Source organism: Hemicordylus capensis, chromosome 3 (genome assembly GCF_027244095.1).
Source record: "Hemicordylus capensis ecotype Gifberg chromosome 3, rHemCap1.1.pri, whole genome shotgun sequence".
NCBI lineage: Eukaryota > Metazoa > Chordata > Lepidosauria > Squamata > Cordylidae > Hemicordylus > Hemicordylus capensis.
Window position 1 is genome coordinate 246,293,393 of NC_069659.1, and position 19,638 is coordinate 246,313,030.

The 19,638-nt window shown below is 40.5% G+C and overlaps 1 protein-coding gene across 9 annotated transcripts in view; it reads right to left on the bottom strand.

The window, feature by feature from the left end:
- The window catches only part of PLCE1 (phospholipase C epsilon 1), a 256,592-nt gene that overhangs the window by 82,219 nt on the left and 154,735 nt on the right, over positions 1–19,638 (bottom strand). For all 9 annotated transcript variants that reach the window (XM_053305927.1, XM_053305934.1, XM_053305933.1 and 6 more), the window contains exons 5-7: positions 6,936–7,081; positions 2,693–2,951; positions 378–592 (exon numbers count right to left, since the gene is read on the bottom strand). In XM_053305927.1, the coding sequence (XP_053161902.1) occupies positions 378–592; positions 2,693–2,951; positions 6,936–7,081 (620 nt within the window). The remainder of the gene's footprint in view (positions 1–377; positions 593–2,692; positions 2,952–6,935; positions 7,082–19,638) is intronic.

The window sequence follows — 19,638 nt, forward strand, 5'->3', positions numbered from 1 at the left end:
GAGGGCACGAGTGCGGCCTTAACCCAGCTGCTGGGATCATGTGTCTACTCAGGCTGCACGCAGCCCAAGGAGACACAGAGACATATTCCCCCAATGTACTGCACTCGCCACGCGGTGCATTGTGGGATACTCGGAGGCCGGGATGCATTGTCCCAGCCTCCAGAGATCCTAATTGCGTGCAGCAGTGCGGGTTGTGTGGGAGTGTGGTCCAAAATCCCACCACCACTGAATGATTGTCTGGGAAGGTAAGGTTTGTGCATCCCCCCCCCCCCGCATCCCGGTCATGTGAATACCCTTTATATGTTACTATTACTTTTATTTAGTAATTTGAAAACTTTAATAAACAAACAAACATATTAAAAGCCTCAAAACCTTACTGATAGCGGTTTCTGTCTTTCAAGGAATTTCTTCTGGAATTGCCACTTTCATAGTCAATAAAATTGTCTTCTCCATCTTCAGATTCCAAGCTGCGATTACAGCTCCGAATGGTTTGAAAGATGTAGTTAGCTGTCGATTCCTTTTCCATATTATGCAGGCCATCTTGACCCACCCTTTGTAAATAGTTATCTTGCCCACTGTATTCTGCAACAAACTAAAAGAAAACTCATACGCTATGACCATTGAACAATACTTAGTTAAGCATAAATACAGAATGAACACATTTTAGATGGGCATCCCAATCTTATAGGTTAATGTAGCTGCAACTGGCACACGAAATGTGCTTATGTAGCTAACAGCAGCAGTAGTATGAGGCAAGTGGTACAGGTAAACCTAAAATGTTACCTGTTACCTGTAAGTCATTTTATTGGTGCTAGGTGACGTATACATACCTAGTCTATGCAGCCAAAATATTATTAAGGTGACACATTCATATCATTTTGCCATACACACACAAATGGAGATGTTGCACCATATTGCTTGGATTTATCTTATGCACATATTAGCTGGCAGAGTGCATCATCAGATTAGATCATAAATTCCTTAACAAAGCCATTAGGATTGCCATTTGGATTGAGTACATTGTACCATGATCCTAAATACATTTTAGGCTGTAAACCTGAACACATTTACTTGGAAATAAAATTCCTTAACAGCAATAGAGCTTCATTTCAGTTACAAACCTTGGACTACATCATTTTCAAGTTAATTTTATGATGCTAAACTTCTATCTTTCATTTAAAAATCTTACATTTCGTAATGTAAGAAGCTTATATTCAAGGGGTTTATTGGAAAAAACAACAAAAAGATGAAAACAGGATCCATCAGGCACTAAGGCACAATACCATTCTCTGCTTTCTTAGTTTACACTACCAGCTATGTATGAGCCTATGTCAAGCTACAGTTCAAGCAGTTACACAAGCGTAAGAGAAATTTAGATCTTTTCTATTAATTTAATTCCTCATATTGCATCACAAACTACTTTTGAAATGAAGAAAATGTTAAAAGTGGTTTGTGATAGTGAATACAAATTATCGGTTAAAAAATATTTTCAAAAATTCACTGCAGGTACAAGCTGCATGTGTGAGATTAAACAGCTCTTTAGATTCTAACTAGGAATGTACATGAATCAGTTTTTTAAAATTCGATTTGTGCCCAAATCAAATCACTCCTGATTTGTTTTGTGTCCAAATCTGTCCCCCCGCCCCGATTTGGGATCGATTAAATCAAATCAATCAATCAATCAATAACTCAAATAAATAAATTAAATTAAATAACTTTTCCTCATAATTAATCCCTATGAGGATTCATTACACAGCTTCATTTCTTCTGTTCATTTTGACTGTCATTGGACAGTGCCGTCAACTGCCACGTGTCAACTACACCCCCCACCAAACACAAACACACGGACACAAACACATGGACACACACACACACTCAGGGTGGGACGGGGGTGTAGTTGGAACATGACAGTTGACACTGACAAAAACATTCAAAATGAATAGAAGAAATGAAGGTGTATAATGAATCCTCATAGGGATTCATTGACAAAAAGTTATTATACACCAAAGAATCCAAACACTTGAAAAATAGTGACCACACATTTTGCTCCCTAACTCCACTTCTATAAGGGCTAAAGTTTAGCTTTTTAAAAAAATAAATAAATAAAAGAAAGCTGAAAATCTGGGAGAATTAATAGGTGGAATCTGAATCCAGAACAGAATTGAATGTGGTGTTATTCGATCTGGACCTGAATCTAACCAATTCAAATCACCGGTAATTTGTTCTGTCTCCAAATCACCTGAATCTGCTAGATTCGGGTACAAATTGATTGGTACCCAAATTGATTTGAACATCCCTAATCCTAACCTAAATTCCAACACAGGATATTTACAAGTGAATGTTATATAACTAGATTATGATTGCAACGGTGGTAATCTTATTAATGAGCTGTAATCTTACTATTAATGGATTGTAATTTACTACTTCTCTCTTTGTTGAAAACACACCTGAACATTTACAGAAGTATTTTCAAAAGAAAAAGCATATATAAAACTGCAAGGTAACATTTGTAAGGCTCCACTCACCTAGCCCAGAATAGCTCAGTTCAGCTACCAATTTAGAGAACTGCAAGATCAGAGTTGTGTATTTTATGCAGAATTGCACGCACATGCCTTTCAATATGCACCCAATTAGTAAATGCTAGAATTATCACCATCCTTTTAGATATTTATTCTCAATCTCATTAGTTTACCTCTAGTGTTTCATCCTGAGAGTTGTACTGAGGACAAAGTCTGATGAGACTTGCAGTGCCATCCAAAACTTCACAGAGTTCTTTCAAAAATACACCACAGAAAGGAACAACTTTACAGCCTGGAATATTCAGAGCTCTGTTGACCACTTTTCTGTATTCCAGTGATGTTTCATGTTGTGCCATTGCATCTTTCAAACTTCTCATTGTTTCAATATCTGATTGGTCCATGAATTGCCACATTTTTAGAACTTTTCTTGACCTTTTTGAAAAAAATAAACAAATTTTATATTGAGGTTTAATAACATGTTAAAGGGATTGAGCTCAAAGCTCATAACCACTGTAAAAAATGGATACAGTTACTTGGACTGCCTATGCTCAAGTCGGCACACAGGTCAGCACACAAAATAGTTTAGAAGCAGAGTTTCTTAAAAATGTTTACTAGAATCATCTAAATTTACATGTAAAATATGTACAAAGATGTCAGTGATGTTAGTACTAGGGATGTGCACTAATCGATTTGTTTTGTGTCAGAATCTGTTCCCCCACCCCCCAATCAACCCAATTTGATTCAATTTGGATTCAGATCAATTCGGAGCTTAGCTTTATTGTTTTTTAATGAAAACTGGGAATCTGGGAAAATTAATAGGAGAAATCCAAATCTCAAATTGATTCGAATCAAATCAGGTGTGATTCTATTTATATCTGAATCTAGCCAATGGACCACACATTTGTTATGTCTCCAAATCATGCAAATCAGCTAGATTCGGGTACAAATCAATTTTTACCCGAATTGATTCACACATCCCTAGTTAGTACTACTGTTGAGCTTGTCAAAGACGTTAGTAATGTAGTTAATAAAAATGTGGACACTGATATTATGAAATTATCTTTAAAAGGTCCACTGAGATCAGCAACTATGAAAACAGAACAGCGGCTTGCCTTGTTGACTCAGAGAGCTGCAGTCCTATTCGAATATTAAAATAAAGTTTTAGCTGCATGAACCATTCCTTTACATATACACAAAGAGGTTGTTCTCACTGTCCGCGAGAACCACCAGAATCCATGAGGATCCCAGCGCTGCCACCCCGCCAAATCCAGGTCCAGAACGCAGCTGCTAGCCAGGGCTAAGGACACGAGTGCACCCTTAACCCAGGCTTTGAGACTGTGTGTTCGCCCAGGCTGCTTGCCTAGAGTGCCCGTCTCATGGGGGTTGGGGTCTGCACGGTGCATTGTGGGGTCTCTGGAGGCCGGGCTGGCCTTCAGAGCACCACGCGGCATGCTGCAGCACCCGTCATGTCCGTGCGCATGCTGTGCAGGTCAGGACTCTGGTGGATAGTCTTCAGGGAAGGTAGGTTATGCCCTGCCTTCCCCCTGTCTGCCTTCCCTAGCCCCAAAATGGTCATGTGAACAACCTTACTGTGTGCCGCAACCTATTTTATCCAACTTCAAAAAATATCATTAATAAACCCCTATATGTCAATCAATCAATCATCTCAATCATATTTATTACGGTCCAAGACCAGCATAAGATAGAACAGCAGCATGTTTCAAAATAATAAAAAGAAATTATGGAACCATAAAACTATATTACTTTAAAGTTACTACTCTAATAGTATAAAGCTATATTATAAAACTATAAAGCTGCTATCCCTATATGTCAAAATATGTCAATTGAAAGCCACTGGATGTGCAAAATCGAAATACCATCTAAATTTTAATTGTTAAAACTGAATGAGTAATTTTTTGCATCTTACTTGGGATGGACAGTGGTTGCCACCTGCAATATTGGTAGATATGAGCCATCTATACACATTCAGAATATATGTAGGATCAGTAGTGGCCAGTGTGAGCACCGCCAAGGTGTCAGTGAGAGGCACTTTAAGCATAAATTAGAAAGTGCTTACCTCCGCTCTAACAGGAGCTGTTGGAGCGGAGGTAAGCACCTTCTAATTTATGTTTAAAGATGCCTCTCGCTACATTCCCTGCGGCGCCCACACTGGCCAATAGTGTGTAGGATGAATGTATGTAAGGAGAGAAACCTGCTATGTCTGCCTCAACCTCCCAGAGTTTATATTTATTATTTTTATTATTATTAGTAGTAGTAGTAGTAGTAGTAGTAGTAGTAGTAGTACTAGTAGTATTTATAAGCCAATTCTCCACTTATAAATGCTTTTAAACAGCTTGCAATTAAGAATCTATAAAATCAATTTTATCGGCGCATTGATCCACTCTGTGCACACAGAAGGTATTGTGTTAAAAATGCACTTAATACTAGGGATGTGCAAACCAGCTCGAGGTTAAGCCATCAAACTGGGCCAGCTCAATGGCTCACCCTAGAGCTGGACCAGGCATGGTTCAGCTTGAAGTCAAGCCAATCTACCCCCCCCCGGCCAGATGGGATTTCTATGGGTTTTTTAAAAAGCTTCTGGAGGGTGCTGTCATGGCCACGGGGGGAGAGGATCTCTGGAAGTTCCCCCTCCCCTCACCAGCCTCCCTCTGGTCTTCTATGGGACAGTTTGGCCTGTTTGGGGGCCATTTCGGCCTTCTCCATGGTCACAGCAGCCATTTGGGAGGCCATTATGCATGTGCCCTGGCCATCTGCATGGCTGGGTCCTGATCCAGGCCACGAAAATGGACAGGGTACATGTGTGGCAGCCTCCCAAATGGCCACTGTTATCTCAGATAGTCGAACTGGCCCAAAGAAGACGGGGGAGTATGCTGGTTGAGGGAGGAAAAGCTCCAGAGACCCCCTGGAGGCCACCAGACCTAGCAGTAATTTCTTAAAATTCACTTTTAGAACCCTGAACCAGCTCGAATTCAAGCCGAGCCACGGTTCTATTTGGGGGGCACAAAAACGAACATGACCGGTCCAGTTTTAGTCCAGTTCAGACTTGAACCAAACTGGGCAAACTGGTTTTGTGTACATTCCTACTTAATACATTTAGATACACTTATATAAACTAATTACAAAATAGGGTGTCATTAAGCACAGTGGCTGACATTTTGTCTACTGAAGTGAGGAAGCAACAGTAGGCTCCTCCTAATACAGTCATAGGCTTCCCCACTTATGTAGCACACTCAGGAAGAGGGGAGTTATTTTTGCTGATCTTCTTTACCACTAGTTGTGCTCTTCCCCTTCCAAAAATATGTCCCAGACTGCTGTGCAATCTTTAGGGGCATATTTTTGAAGGCACTGAGCGAATATGGCAGCAGAGAAGATCAGAAAAATTAGCTCCACCCCACTGGCACATGCTACAGTCAGGGGGAGCCTCTGGCTTCCAGGACGCAGCCTCCCACAGTGTCCTCACTTCCTTAGAATGAGGGCCAGTATTTTTTTTAAATAAAAATAAAAATCAGACTAGAGATTTGCATTTTGCCAGCTCTTCTTCCCACAAATCGGTTGTCTTCATATCATTTCATTGTTGGTAAAGTGCCTAAAATTACATGCATGCAGGACAAAATCTCCTCCAGCTACAGAAGACTGGATCAGAGACTGTGGAACCTCACAATGAATAAATGAGTGTCAAACTGCAAATATAGGAACATATCTGGCTCCCTTTTTTTACACTGCTGTACTCTAAGGCCTTCCATCGCTCCTCTCTCCCTTCCTCTCCCCACCACTGTCTCACACTCTCTTTTAAAAAATTGCAGTATTCATGCAAAAAATTGCATGAGGTAAAGGGAACTGAGATATGTATGGGTGTGTTGACAAGCATGGGAACTATAATCTTTAACTGCTGTTATTCACAGTAATGAATGGTTGTTGAATAATGAAAAATGGAGTAGGGGTTTGGGGACAGAGAAAGAAGTAATCCTGTATTCAGTTACCTAAAGTTTCATAGCTTTCTGTATAGGACTGACTTTTAATTAAACTACATTAGCCCTTTCTGTAATCTATATTCTTTGAAAGCTGGCTTAAAAAAGAAGTATGTTAATGTTTTCAGTTTAACTTGTTTATCATATAGGAAGATAAATGACACTGTGTCTAAAGCATTCTGAGAAAAGACCTGTCTTTCACCAAATTTAACCTCCAACATTCATCTTATTCAATTTTCCCTAAGCAGCTATCATAAACTAACAAGACAAGATAGATGATGCAACTTAGCAACGGAACACTATTTAGTAGAGTGAGTGACTGAGTGCTAGACACTGTTTACTTTTTAAGCGGGCAGCTGTATGTAACAGAAGCTGCAATTTAATCTATGTCCAAGTCTCCCTCATTTGAAGAACGAGCTGCAAGTACCTGAGCCCTGCCAAGAACTCCATGACAGCATTGTAGTTGCCCATGTTCCAGCAGCACTTTGCCACATGTACCACATATGAGAAGACTTCTCGTTTTTCCTCCATGGATCCCGCAGTCAGAATCAACCACGTCACCCAAGAGCTCACCTTATAAAACACACAATAAAGAAAATCAGCTATATTTGCAGTATTTTGTTTTTATTTATACATATTACAATTCACTGAACTAACAATGAATAAATCAATAAATATGCTCCTGGAATTGTTTGGTTCCAAGCAGGATCTAGAATATTTGATACAAATAAATATGTATGTTGCATAATAATATACCACCAGTCTTACACATACATAATGTGGACGGAAAGGACTGCTTGATTATTCTTGAGTCAATGTTACCATTTCCCCACAACCAAATCAATCTTTACAGCTCAACCTGAATATTTGGAATTTTTAAATTCACATATATGATTAAGGATATGCAAATGAATACTGGCTACCCCCAACCCACAAGTAAAATAGCAATATTACTATTTTCATGTGCAAAGCTGCATAATTTGTGATCATGTTTGAATCTAAGCAGCAAATTTGTGCCTATAGATCAGGTGCTGCACATCCATTACACCCCGCAAACAAACACTCCTAAATTGCTACTCTTACACATGGATTCCGCCCACCAACCCTTCTATTATGTGGATAATAGCAGGTGTGCTATTGACTGCCAGATCTGGGCAGTCAGTACAGCTTCTATGGTATGTTCAGGATCAGAACAAGCTCTACTCAGGAAGATATTAATCTGGCAGAGATTGTAGTCTGCCAGAAGCTGGAGACTCCTATTGCCAGGGAGGGCCATGGATCTTATCAGGTGTGCCTGGAATCACCTCTGGTCCTTATAATGTACCCCAAACAGAAGATCCAAACTATTAACAGGAAAGACCAGTGCTAGACCCTTGAGCATAACTACACTGAACTTCTGGAAATAGCTAGGACTCGAATGAAAGTATCTGTTTCAAAAGGAGTGATGTATCCATGATTATGAGTAGGATTTCAGGCCAGGAAAATGAGAACTCATTTCCCTCAAAACTGTATATATGAAGGAACTTTTATATATTTATTTCCTGCTTCTCTCCAGAAGTACTTGAAGCTGCTGAGAGTAAGATAAATAAAATAACTTCTAAAAATATATTAAAATGTTTAAATACAGAAACTAAAACATAGTAAAAGTATCTGAATAACAAGTGAATAGAAAGCAAGTGAATAGCAAAAGGATTATGTAACAATGGGTGACTTTCTTTTCTAAAATAAAAAATAAAATCACAGTTCACACACACACACCCCCATTTTGACACACTGTATATCATTATAAACTTGAAAAACTAAAACAAATCTTATTCCCTGCCAGGAATAGATAAAAACAAATAGATTCTCACTGATTAAGCTTTCTTTCTTTCTTTCTTTCTTTCTTTCTTTCTTTCTTTCTTTCTTTCTTTCTTTCTTTCTATGCAAATGTATGGCCTAAGACCTCACATTCCCTTCATGATTCTACTGGCAATTCCTGCTTTGGGTCAATTAAGCAGAACACTCATGTATATGAAATCAGCTTTTGAAAACAAACAAAACAATAAATTAAGTTGTCGACCATCTATCACCCAGAAAATGCTCAGTCTACTTTCCCACAACATTTATTAAACAACAAAAGAAAAAGAAAAAAGCTCTATTTCACATGGAAATCTAATTCAAACCAAGTGTCCTGTTTTATAGTGTGATTCCCAAGGGTTTGGTTTTTCCCATTGGATAAACAGTTATCAACATGAGATAATAAATGTGATCTTTTTTTATTTCCTACATCTAGTTTCTTTTTTCCTAGGTCCTGAAGGAGTTGTATGTTTACAGACATTTCTTCAGTGATGAGAGCATCACATAAGAGATGAAGACACATTTCCTTCAAAGAAAGAAAAATGTGTTTCATCTTCTACTAATAGTTAGATTTGAAGACACAAACCAAACTTGTAAAATCAATCACAAAAATGTGTAGAACTAATTGAAACCTATGTATAATATCACAGATGGATTGCATACGTCAATACATTATTCTAAGGTAATTCAGAGAACAATCTCATGTGCTTCTGAATTCTCCTGTGCTTCACTGGATAGTCTGTTCTAACAAAGTAGAAGGGCTAGTTAGTTATGTGTTTCCACTTAGAATTTCAATTTAAACTAGCAAAACTAAAATGGCAATCCTCTACATGCTTATTTGAAAGTAGGTCCTACTGAACTCCGTGGGTGACATGTTCTGCAGTGTAGTGCAGGGGGTTCTGAACCGCCTATGCTGCTGCGAGTGTCTAAAACACACACCCACATTGCAACAAAGTCGTTTCACTACTATTTACTGTTGCACGATCACACATTAATCCCAATGCAAATCACTCCTAACCAGACAATGGCATGTTAAATGTCACATCTAGCTTGGCCCTAGATGTCAGCAAGAAAGAACCTAGCCTAACCTTTTCCCCAACATGCCAGGCCCTTTTTAAATGTGATTCCAGGCAAACAGCCACTTATGTGGTGTTCGAATTGCCCTGTATCTCATCCAAACCAGCTTGCTTTGCTTATGTAAGCAGGGATCTATAGACTATGATCCCACTTTTCTCCAGCTTTCAAACTCCAGGCATTAGCCTTCCTTCTCGCTTGTAGATGCTTAAGCAGTCAGCTTAGAAGGAAGTACCTTCCGCTTCTCAATACACCCCCTGCAACACTGTGCAAAGCAAGCCAACAAGAAACCAAGATACAATAGTTCCCTTTCACTCTACTTCCCCTTCTTTTCCAGTTATATACTTGGCAGTTTTGGGAACTAGCTGATTACACAGACTAATATGTTCAAGACAGAATCATTGGATAGCCTTGTAACACATTTCACTCATAGCAGAAAGAATACAAAACCTTAGTTGAAATGATTCACAGAGCCCCCTTTAAACTCCATGCTAAGCACAGCATAGCTTGTGCCCAGTTGTCCTGGTTATATAAACAGAAGCTTGGAAATATCTCAAGCACAAAAGAGAATATGGAACTATAAAAAGGGGTCTCAGATTTCGTTAGAAGTACCAGCGCTTAACTATTTAATTTGTAAACTGCATGACAAGAAAATATATTCTGCTTTCACATACGTGATGAATAATATTAAGAGATGTGTTATGAGAGCATAGGAACATAGGAAGCTGCCATATACTGAGCCAGACCACTAGCTCAGCATTGTCTAAATAGACTGGCAGCAGCTTCTCCAAGGTTGCAGGCAGGAATCTCTCTCAGCCCTATCTTGGAGAAGTCAGGGAGGGAACTTGGAACTTAGATGCTCTTCCTAGAGCAGCTCCATTCCCTAACGGAGATATCTTACCATGCTCACACTTCTAGTCTCCGATTCATATGCAACCAGGGCAGACCCTGCTTAGCTAAGGGAACAAGTTATGCTTGCTACCACAAGACCAGCTCTCCTCTCTTAGTATCTGGTAATTACAGGCAGCACAGTAGAATGTTTACAAAGACAGAAGGCTGTGCCAATAAGTATATGCAGAATACAAGTCCTATCAGTGCTTTTGCATACATCTATGTACAGACCTTCTTCATCGGGGAAAAAGTAGAGAAAAAGAGCATTTATTTTGTAGATCTTCACCCAGCTCTTTTACTGGAGTTCCCAAAATGGTTCACAATATTGGTAAGAGGCTTGCAATAGATAACATGAAGCTTCTATTTTAAACAGAGCACAACATAACAAAACTCAGTCCAGCTGAAGCAGAGCAAGGAACTGATGGCTTTGCCTGCTTCTGTCCCTCTTCTGACATGCTTCTCACAGGACATTTAGTCTTAAATGGCCCTATGTGCACATGGGAAATGGACAGGTCCAGCTGAAACAGAAGCAAGCACCTGATATCTCCTGCTGCTCCCTCACAGAGGTCAGCTTGTATCAAATGGTTTCTCTGTGCGGGGCGGAGGGAACAGTCCAGCAGAAGCAGTATAGTCTAATGAAATGCAGTCGAAATCGAAATGTTTCGGGTACATGGAGTTAGAAAAGGAGGCTTTTAAAAACCACTCTTCATACAAATTTGAGATGCTTATTTTTTACATTTATATCCACTCTTCCTCCAAGGAGCTCAGAATGCTATACGTGGATATATGCAAAAGTACTGATAGAACTTGTATTCTGCATATACTTATTGGCACAGCCTTCTGTCTTTGTAAACATTCTACTGTGCTGCCTGTAATTACCAGATACTAGGATTATGCATTGCATCAAGCCAATAAACTGAGTAATGTGATGCAAGTTTTATCAGAATTTTTTCATCAGCTGAAAAATGTGCTCAATAGAATTATACAGTTTGATATGATACAATATCATATTGCATGACATCTAACAGCATCAGTAGAGCATCGCGGGGTGGGTGGGAGTGAAGCCTACCTGAATCAGAACAGCAGGGCTCCCCTTCTAGCTGAAAATCATTCTAGCAGTGGTGGCACTTTGAAACACCACCTTTCCCCTCTAGCACTCACTCCACAATGCACCCCCACAATGCAGGCTCACCCTGCTGGATGAGTAACTGCCTGCTTCCCCAACTAACAGAGCGGGCTGCAGATGGGGAAAGTTTTTCCCTAGCACCAGAGGCGTATCTAGGGAAAATAGCGCCTAGGGCAAGCACTGAAATTGTGCCCCCTGTCCAAACATCTGACACCCATCTTTCAGATAATTTTACTATAATATCAGCTGAAAAATACAAGTCAAGCTCGTTAACCTTTTAATATTTCAAAAACTATTTAGCAGTGGATGTAGCCGGACCAAAAAATGCTGGAAACCTACAAATTTCAGTATGCTGGGGCTCATAAAATACCCAAAGACTATGAGGAGGTGTACTTGGAAAACTAAACAGAAGTGCCTGTCTAATTCCCTACTATGCATTGTAGCATCTTTATTATATATGTTTTAAAAATAAATTGAGAATTTGACTTTTCCCAGATACTCTGAAAATAATTAAAGGATATGCAGAGTAAACTGTATCACTGCTTGGAATATATTCTAGTATTTCAGAAAGACAGTTAAAATGAGAGAAAGAGAGCAAGAAACTCCCAGTGGCCCTTAATACTAAGGATTTCACACAGATTCAAAGACAAACTCACCATTAATAGCCATATGATTAAGACATCACATTTAACTCACTTATCACAAGAAGCAAAGTAAGAGCAAATGAATACAATCCTAACTCATAAGCTTCAGCTCAGTATTCACAAGCCCTGATTCTCTGTACATAGTGCCAAATTGAATATGTGTACAGTGACTTATATTATATTAAATTAAATTTTTTTTTGTTTACCTGAAGCCCCTTTGGGGGGCTTCCTAAAGGCCATGGGGGGAAGGTCTGCAAAGGTTCCCTCTCCCCGCACTGGCCTCTTAATTCACTGCTGCAGCGCGTCCTGGGCTGAGGGCCTCACAGGGACCATTTGAGCATGTGCGGTGGCCATTTTTTAAAATATTTTTTTTTAATTGCCGCTGAAAACAAAATGGCCACCGCTCATGCTCAGTTGGCCTCTGCAAGGCCTGGCATGGCCATTTGAGCATGCACGGTGGCCATTTTGTTTTTGGCAGCTATTTAAAAAAAATTCAATTTTAAAAAATGGTGCCCACCTTCAAGTGGCGCCCGGGGCACGTGCCCTGCCTGCCCCACCCTATATATGCCCCTGCCTAGCACCTTTAACAATAGTTTCCCCTAGGTTAAAAAATACCAACCTACAAGAACTGGGTGCACATGTGTATAGGACACAAGACCGAGTGAGCGTGGCCACTTTTCACCACCTTGGTCAACAACATGCAACAGGAGTTTGGGTCTGAAACTAGAATGGACACAACTGAACAGGCATAAGAACAAGTTTACACACATAAAAATCCAAGTTGTTATACAGCATGGATGAGACTGCATGCAGACAAAGCCCAGGTTTAAGCTGTAACAACTTCATAAAGTCTCATTAAGCTCTATAAGTGTTGGATTCACAGCTGATGTTATCTGACAGATCAACAGACTACACATTCATTATAATCAGATATAAGCCTTGCTTGAAAGGATTATAGTGAAATAGCTGTAGCTTTCTAAAATGATCAAACCTGCCTATAATTACACAGTCTTTTTCTAATTAATTATGAACATATTGGAACAAGTAATTATTTTTATGTGTTTTGATAAAAATCAATTACTTGGAAGAATTTAAAAGCAGCTGTTTGTGAATGGAGCAGAGACCTTAATAAAGGAAAACTCTCTTATCTGAGAAAAGATCTGGCACAACAGGAGGGAAAATACTTTACAGAGCCATGAAGACAGAGAAGTATAGCTATAAATCTTTCAAACAGTGAATAAGATTAGGGACCCACAGAGATTGATAAAACAAAAAGTACATATATCCCAAGGCCTTACATTGCAAACAGACAAACGTAAATCTGAACTGGAATGGAAACAAAGGCTTTGCAAAGTGAAGCAACATGTTCCAGACAGAAACATACTCCTAACAAGTAGGAACAGAATTCTGGTTTAGGAAATGAAACCCAAGCACTCTAGCATCTATCATTTTATCAGCTGACACTTTTCTTTTCCTTATTGCAATATTTAAATACATCACCTATATAATACCAAAGGAAATTTCAAAGAGCAATGCTGTAAATAAAACATCAAAGTAAATATGGGAATCAAAGATAATGTCTCATATGTCACAGAGCCATCTACTGCTGTAAGGGAGCTGCATCCCTGCACATAAGGCTGCTGTGAGCAGAGCCAATGTCTTGTTGAGCAGCAGAGCGCACGTTAGTGAGGGTGGAGTGATTTGCACCAATTCCCCCTGCGTTCACTAGTGCTCTTTACAGTCCAGATATATGTCCCTGAAGGTCACAGAGTCCTCAGGGACATATTTCTGGACAGCAAAGAGCACTAACAAAGGCAAGGAGAATCAGCAACCTCATCCTACACCCGTTCTACTGTTTGACAAAATGTTAGTTGAGTTCAGGACAGCCTCACTGCACAGGGATGCACCTGCCTTATGGCAGCAGATGTCTGTGCAACATGTGCGCCACTGTATGACTAAACCCACACGTGTATTTGCCTCCAAGTCAAAAGACAGGTTGAAATCTTGAGAGACAGAAAGAAATCAGAGAGGATGCCAAAGGAGAAAATATTACAGTGATGGGTGACTTCAATTATCCTCAGAGCAAGATATGATGCCTTACCATCAGCAGTTTTATTTGGAAGGTTTTTGAAAATTCCTTTGTTAGATTTGCCCTTATGGCTCATGTGAGGTCGAATCTCTCCACCATGTGCTGTTGTTTTGCCCTTTTAGTTTTATTTCTCCCCTGCTATCACACTTTCCCAGCCGAACTGCTGAATTTTATGCCACACTCCTTCTTGCAGATAAGAAACCTTTTATCACCTACAAATTAATGTTGCCAAATTTCATGCGGCTGCTGTTAAGATCCACCAGCTAACTTCTAGCCCTACCTTCTAGATGCTGTACAAGAGACTTCTATGTTGGTGTACTTTGTATAATTGAATTCTTATTAGAATGTAGTATTATTTGTTTGTATGTACATCTGGTCAATAAAGCTATTCATTCATTCATTCATTCATTCATTCATTCATTTATCTTCACAAAGATTGTTTAAATGCATGTCCCTGGCTAAATTAGCAAAGAGGCACCTTTTAAAAGTGTTGATTCTCTTTATTGAGAAGGGGGAGAGCAACTGGCCCTATCCATCCCCAGCACAGCATCCCTCCAGTGGCTGTTGCTGGTGTCTATCTTATGTTTATTTTTTAGACTGTGAGCCCTTTGGGGACAGGGGAATAATTTTATTTACTTATTTATTTTTATTTCTTTATGTAAACTGCTTTAGGATATTTGTTGAAAAGCAGTATATAAATATTTGTCGTATTATCGTATCATGCTCCAGTTTCGACAAAGAAATATCCTAAACGTGCCTTTGAACAGTTGTTCATGGAATTAACCAGGACTTAATTCTAAGTGGGACCCATGTACAAGATGGATCACGGAACCAGCTGGGAACAATGACCACAGTGGAAGTATATATATATATATATATGCAAGTGAAAAAAGCTGCGAAGAACACACAGTAACATTTAACTTCATAAAGGGAAAGCTCAAAAACAAGGTGACTAGAAAAAAGGAAGATGAAGGGACAATTCAAGAGGGTCAAATATCTCCTAAATGCTTGGAGTTTACATAAAACCACAATAACAGATGCAGAGTTAGAATACATTTCACAGATTAAGAAGGTACTACCAAGTCCAAGAGAATGGCAGCATGAGTTAAGGAAGCTATAAAAGGCAAAAGAACTTCCTTCAGAAAACGGAAATCTTGCCCAAACAAGGAGAACGAAAAGGAACACACATACTACTAAATGCTAAAGCAGTATTAAAATTGCATGCTGAAGGTCAGTTTGGACAAAATGCTCTCCCATGCAATTAGGCACCAGCACTCCGGAGGATGGGAAACATGCATGTTTACATCCCATAGTTCTAGCTCTCCCCCTACCCCCCTAGCATAACCATAATTCTACATCCTCATCTATTACCTTGTCTTTTTCGGTTTACCTACTCTCAGGTCCCTCTGCAGATTTCATTTTGTTAGGTTTCTGCTCCCTCCCCCAATTTCCACTAATATCAACACTGAAGTTCAGAACTTCCTAGTCTGGCCTCCTTGGGCGAGTTCCCTACCAGACCCAGACTAGGCTGTTCCCCGCACCCTCCAAGTGTTAGGCTTGGTTCAGAATACGCTTGCCTTGCATGTTGAATCCTTCTTCCTCACAACTGCCCCTTACCTTTTCCCATGCAAATTTACCAGAAAGGCATCACTGTAGGCCCTCCATAAGACCCTCAGCGTGCTGCTACAGTGCTGCACTGACATCCAGTGAGTCTGACACTGGATCTCAGAATCCATAGGAACGGCAGTTCCCATCTAGGGATGCTGACATAGCCATGCCCTAATGAGGACCCTGCAGGGGCACCTTTCCACTGCCACACAAGTTTCAGAGAAAAGGATGGAGCTCATTGACAGTGTGGGGGGTAGGGGCTGGGGGGAGAGTGTCTAGGACCCCAGGCCCTGTCAACTCCCCATGGGAACAAATTAAGTTGAACTTTTCAATTTGCTCAAAAAAAGGGGGGGGGCAGAATCATGTCCCATTTAAACCCCAGTCCCATTTAAACCCAATTTTACCCAAATCCATATTGTAGAACTGGAAAAGGTGCAGAAACAGGCAGCCAAAATGATCAGGGGCCTAGAGTACCCTCCCTATAAGGAAAGGCTAACATTTTGGGGGTGTTCTAGTTCAGGAAAAAGAGCGACCAAGGGTGACCTGATAGTATGCACAGTGTGGAGAAGGTGAATAGAGAAAAGCTTCTCTCCCTCTCTCACAACACTAGAAACCAGGGTCTCCAATAAAAATGATAAACAGGAAATTCAGGGCAGACAAAAGGGAATATTTCTTCACATAGTGTACAATTCATTGTTCGAATTCACTGCCACAAGATCTCATGACGGCCACTAGCTGGCTTTAAAAGGGGAGGGGGATTCATGACAAACCTATCAAACTGATGGCTATATGCTACCTCCAGGTTCGGAGACAGTATGCATCTGAATGCCAGTTGCTGGGAAGCAACAGCAGGAGAGGGCTATTTACTTACATCCTACTTCTGGGGCTTCCCAAAGGCATCTGGTTAAACACTGTGGGAAACAGGATGCTGGAGTAGCTGGGCCTTTCGCTTGATCCAGCAAGCCTCATCTTATATTCTTAATTGGGCACCCCACTGGAAGAGACTCTTCCCTCTTCCAGCCATTACAGATATCTACGAATTAATTATTACAATAGAAGACCTTATGAAAGTACCTTCCTACATAATTCTTCTATTTAAAAATTATAATATACTATTTTGTTTTTCTTCCCTAACGTTAATCTTTCCTTTAAGCATCGGGTTGCAAGATCTCTTACCCTGGGTATACATCATGTCTGTATCCTGTCCATTTCTTGTCCTCATGATAAAGCCTTGCTGCTAATAAAAATTGAGATTTTTGGCTCTGGAGAGGGTGGTTTTTCTTTAGTACCTTTCTTCACATTTGTGTGATGTTTGGAATGGAGGGAGCGAATAGTGGGCTTTTTTATGTTTTTCCATACAAAGACATTTTCATACTTAAGGTTGTAGATGTTTTCTCTTTTTTCATTTTTAAAAATATTATTATTTTTATATTTATATCCCACTCTTCCTCCAAGGAGCCCAGAGTGGTCTACTACATACTTGAGTTTCTCCTCACAACAACCCTGTGAAGTAGGTTAGGCTGAGAGAGAAGTGACTGGCCCAGAGTCACCCAGCAAGTATCATGGCTGAATGGGGATTTGAACTCGGGTCTCCCCAGTCCTAGTCCAGCACTCTAACCACTACACCACGCTGGCTCATTTGGCAGTGTAAAGGGGTGGAAAGTTTGGGGGGTACTTTATCGTTGAAGGTATTTTCTTTTCATGTGTATAGGGTGTGAATAGTTCTATAAAGGGACACAGGACCACAAAAGCTATTTAAAAACCCCATCTGACATTATTTGCCTTCACCAACGCAATACTGCCCAGACTGTAGGGAGTTACATAATAGTGTTCTGCTACTAGCACATACAAGGCAAGAGATGCTGTGATTATTCTCTTTCAAAGGATTCAGCTTTGATACTGAAGATATGCTTGTTGACCCAGATAACACTATTTATTATTTATTTATTATCAGTATTAAATGAATATTTAAGAATCAAACCTAGACATTGGTTCAGTCTATGCAACTAATGAAAATCATCTGCATTTTAAAAAATGGATTTAAATTGTTTGACAGCTTTGCAGTTGGCAGTATTGTAGTTGGTGAGGTTTGGAATTTCATCCTGAAACCTCATCTGGATAAGTCTAGTCATCCTGTCAGGACTCACAGCACAGAATATACCTATTGCATAATATCCGGAGGAGGATGTCTGTGAAAGAAAGTGACTACGGTTCAGCTCACATGTAATGTCAAGCCATGGTTTTGGTATTACAGGAACAGGTTCTGTGCTTCTGAGCTCTCTTCTGTCACCTTGTACCTAACAACTAATTCATTAATTCCAGGTATTATTATTATTAATTGATTGATTTGATTTCTATACCGCCCTGCCAAAAATGGCTCAGGGTGGTTTACACAGAGAAATAATAAATAAATAAGATGGCTCCCTGTCCCCAAAGGGCTCACATACTAAAAACAAAAAACATGATAGACACCAGCAACAGTCACTGGAGGGATACTGTGCTGGGGATGGATAGGGCCAGTTACTCTCCCCCTGCTAAATAAAGAGAATTGCCACGGTAAAAGGTGCCTCTTTCCCCAGTTAGCAGGGGCATGGTATGCAGCAAACTATCATGGTTAGCAGGTATGCAGCAAACTATCATTTGCCATTATATCCCAAGTGGCTTGCCTTTGCCCTCCAAACCAGGAGTGCAAGCCAGCTCCAAATCACAGTTTGCAATTCTGGTTTTGGAGAGCAAGCACAAATCACTGAGCCCTTTCTCACGTGCAGTGAGAAAGGGCTACATGTTTTTGTGGGGAGGAAGCCCCAAAGTGCTTACCTAACCGCAGACGATCCTTGTGACGTCCCTTTGTGGGCAAATCACCTGCCTAGATGAGCACCGGCTCCTGCCAGCAGCTCTGAGGGTCAGGGTGCCAGGACACCCCGCCCCCTGCAGCTCCAATAATGCACCACATGAGTGTGCTATTTTAGCCCGAGTCTGCTAGCGGAGGCTGCTTGCAACAGATGATCTGGAAAACAGGGTTAAGGGAGCGCTTGTTCCCTTAACCTCATTTTCAAGGGAGGCTCCATAGCCGGGTTTACCACCGTGGTGCCACCAGGATTGGGCGCGGTGGTTCACATGCATATGCAAAACCTGGCTGGGCTCCCTTAGCCTGGTTTTGCACACACGTGAATAGCCTCACTGTTTGCCACTTTAGAAAGAATGACAAACTATGAGGCTCTTCACACAAGCAGTAAGGAGTCTGCGGGAGAGCAGGCTTGACCCGCTCTCGCACACGAGCAGGCAGCTAGCCTTGGGCGGCCAGATCGGCTGCCCACACGATTACCGGCTCTGTCACGGAGCTGGTTGGAGTAGGGAGAGAAAGGGGAAAGAAGCAGCATGTGAGTCTAAGCTAACACCAAACCTTGGCTTGGCAATATATATGGGCCAACCATATTTATTATTTTCTAACGCCACTGGTCATACTTTAGGATGGTTTTTATTCAGACTACAAACAATATTAACAAGGTTAGCAAAACAGGAAATGGATGATGACATCTTGCCTAAAGTCAGATATGAATACGACAAATATTTATATACCACTTTTTAACAAAGGGCCCCCAAAGCGGATTACAAACAAACAAACAAATAAAATGACTCCCTGTCCCCAAAGGCCTCACAATCTAAAAGAGAAACATAGGATAGACACCAGCAACAGCCACTGGAGGGATGCTGTGCTGGGGATGGATACGGCCAGTTGCTCTCCCCCTTCTCAATAAAGAGAATCAACACTTTTAAAAGGTGCCTCTTTGCTCAGTTAGCAGGGGCCTTGCTAACTGGTCTTAATAAGCTGCTGTTCGTTGAAGGAGCTGCAAATGGG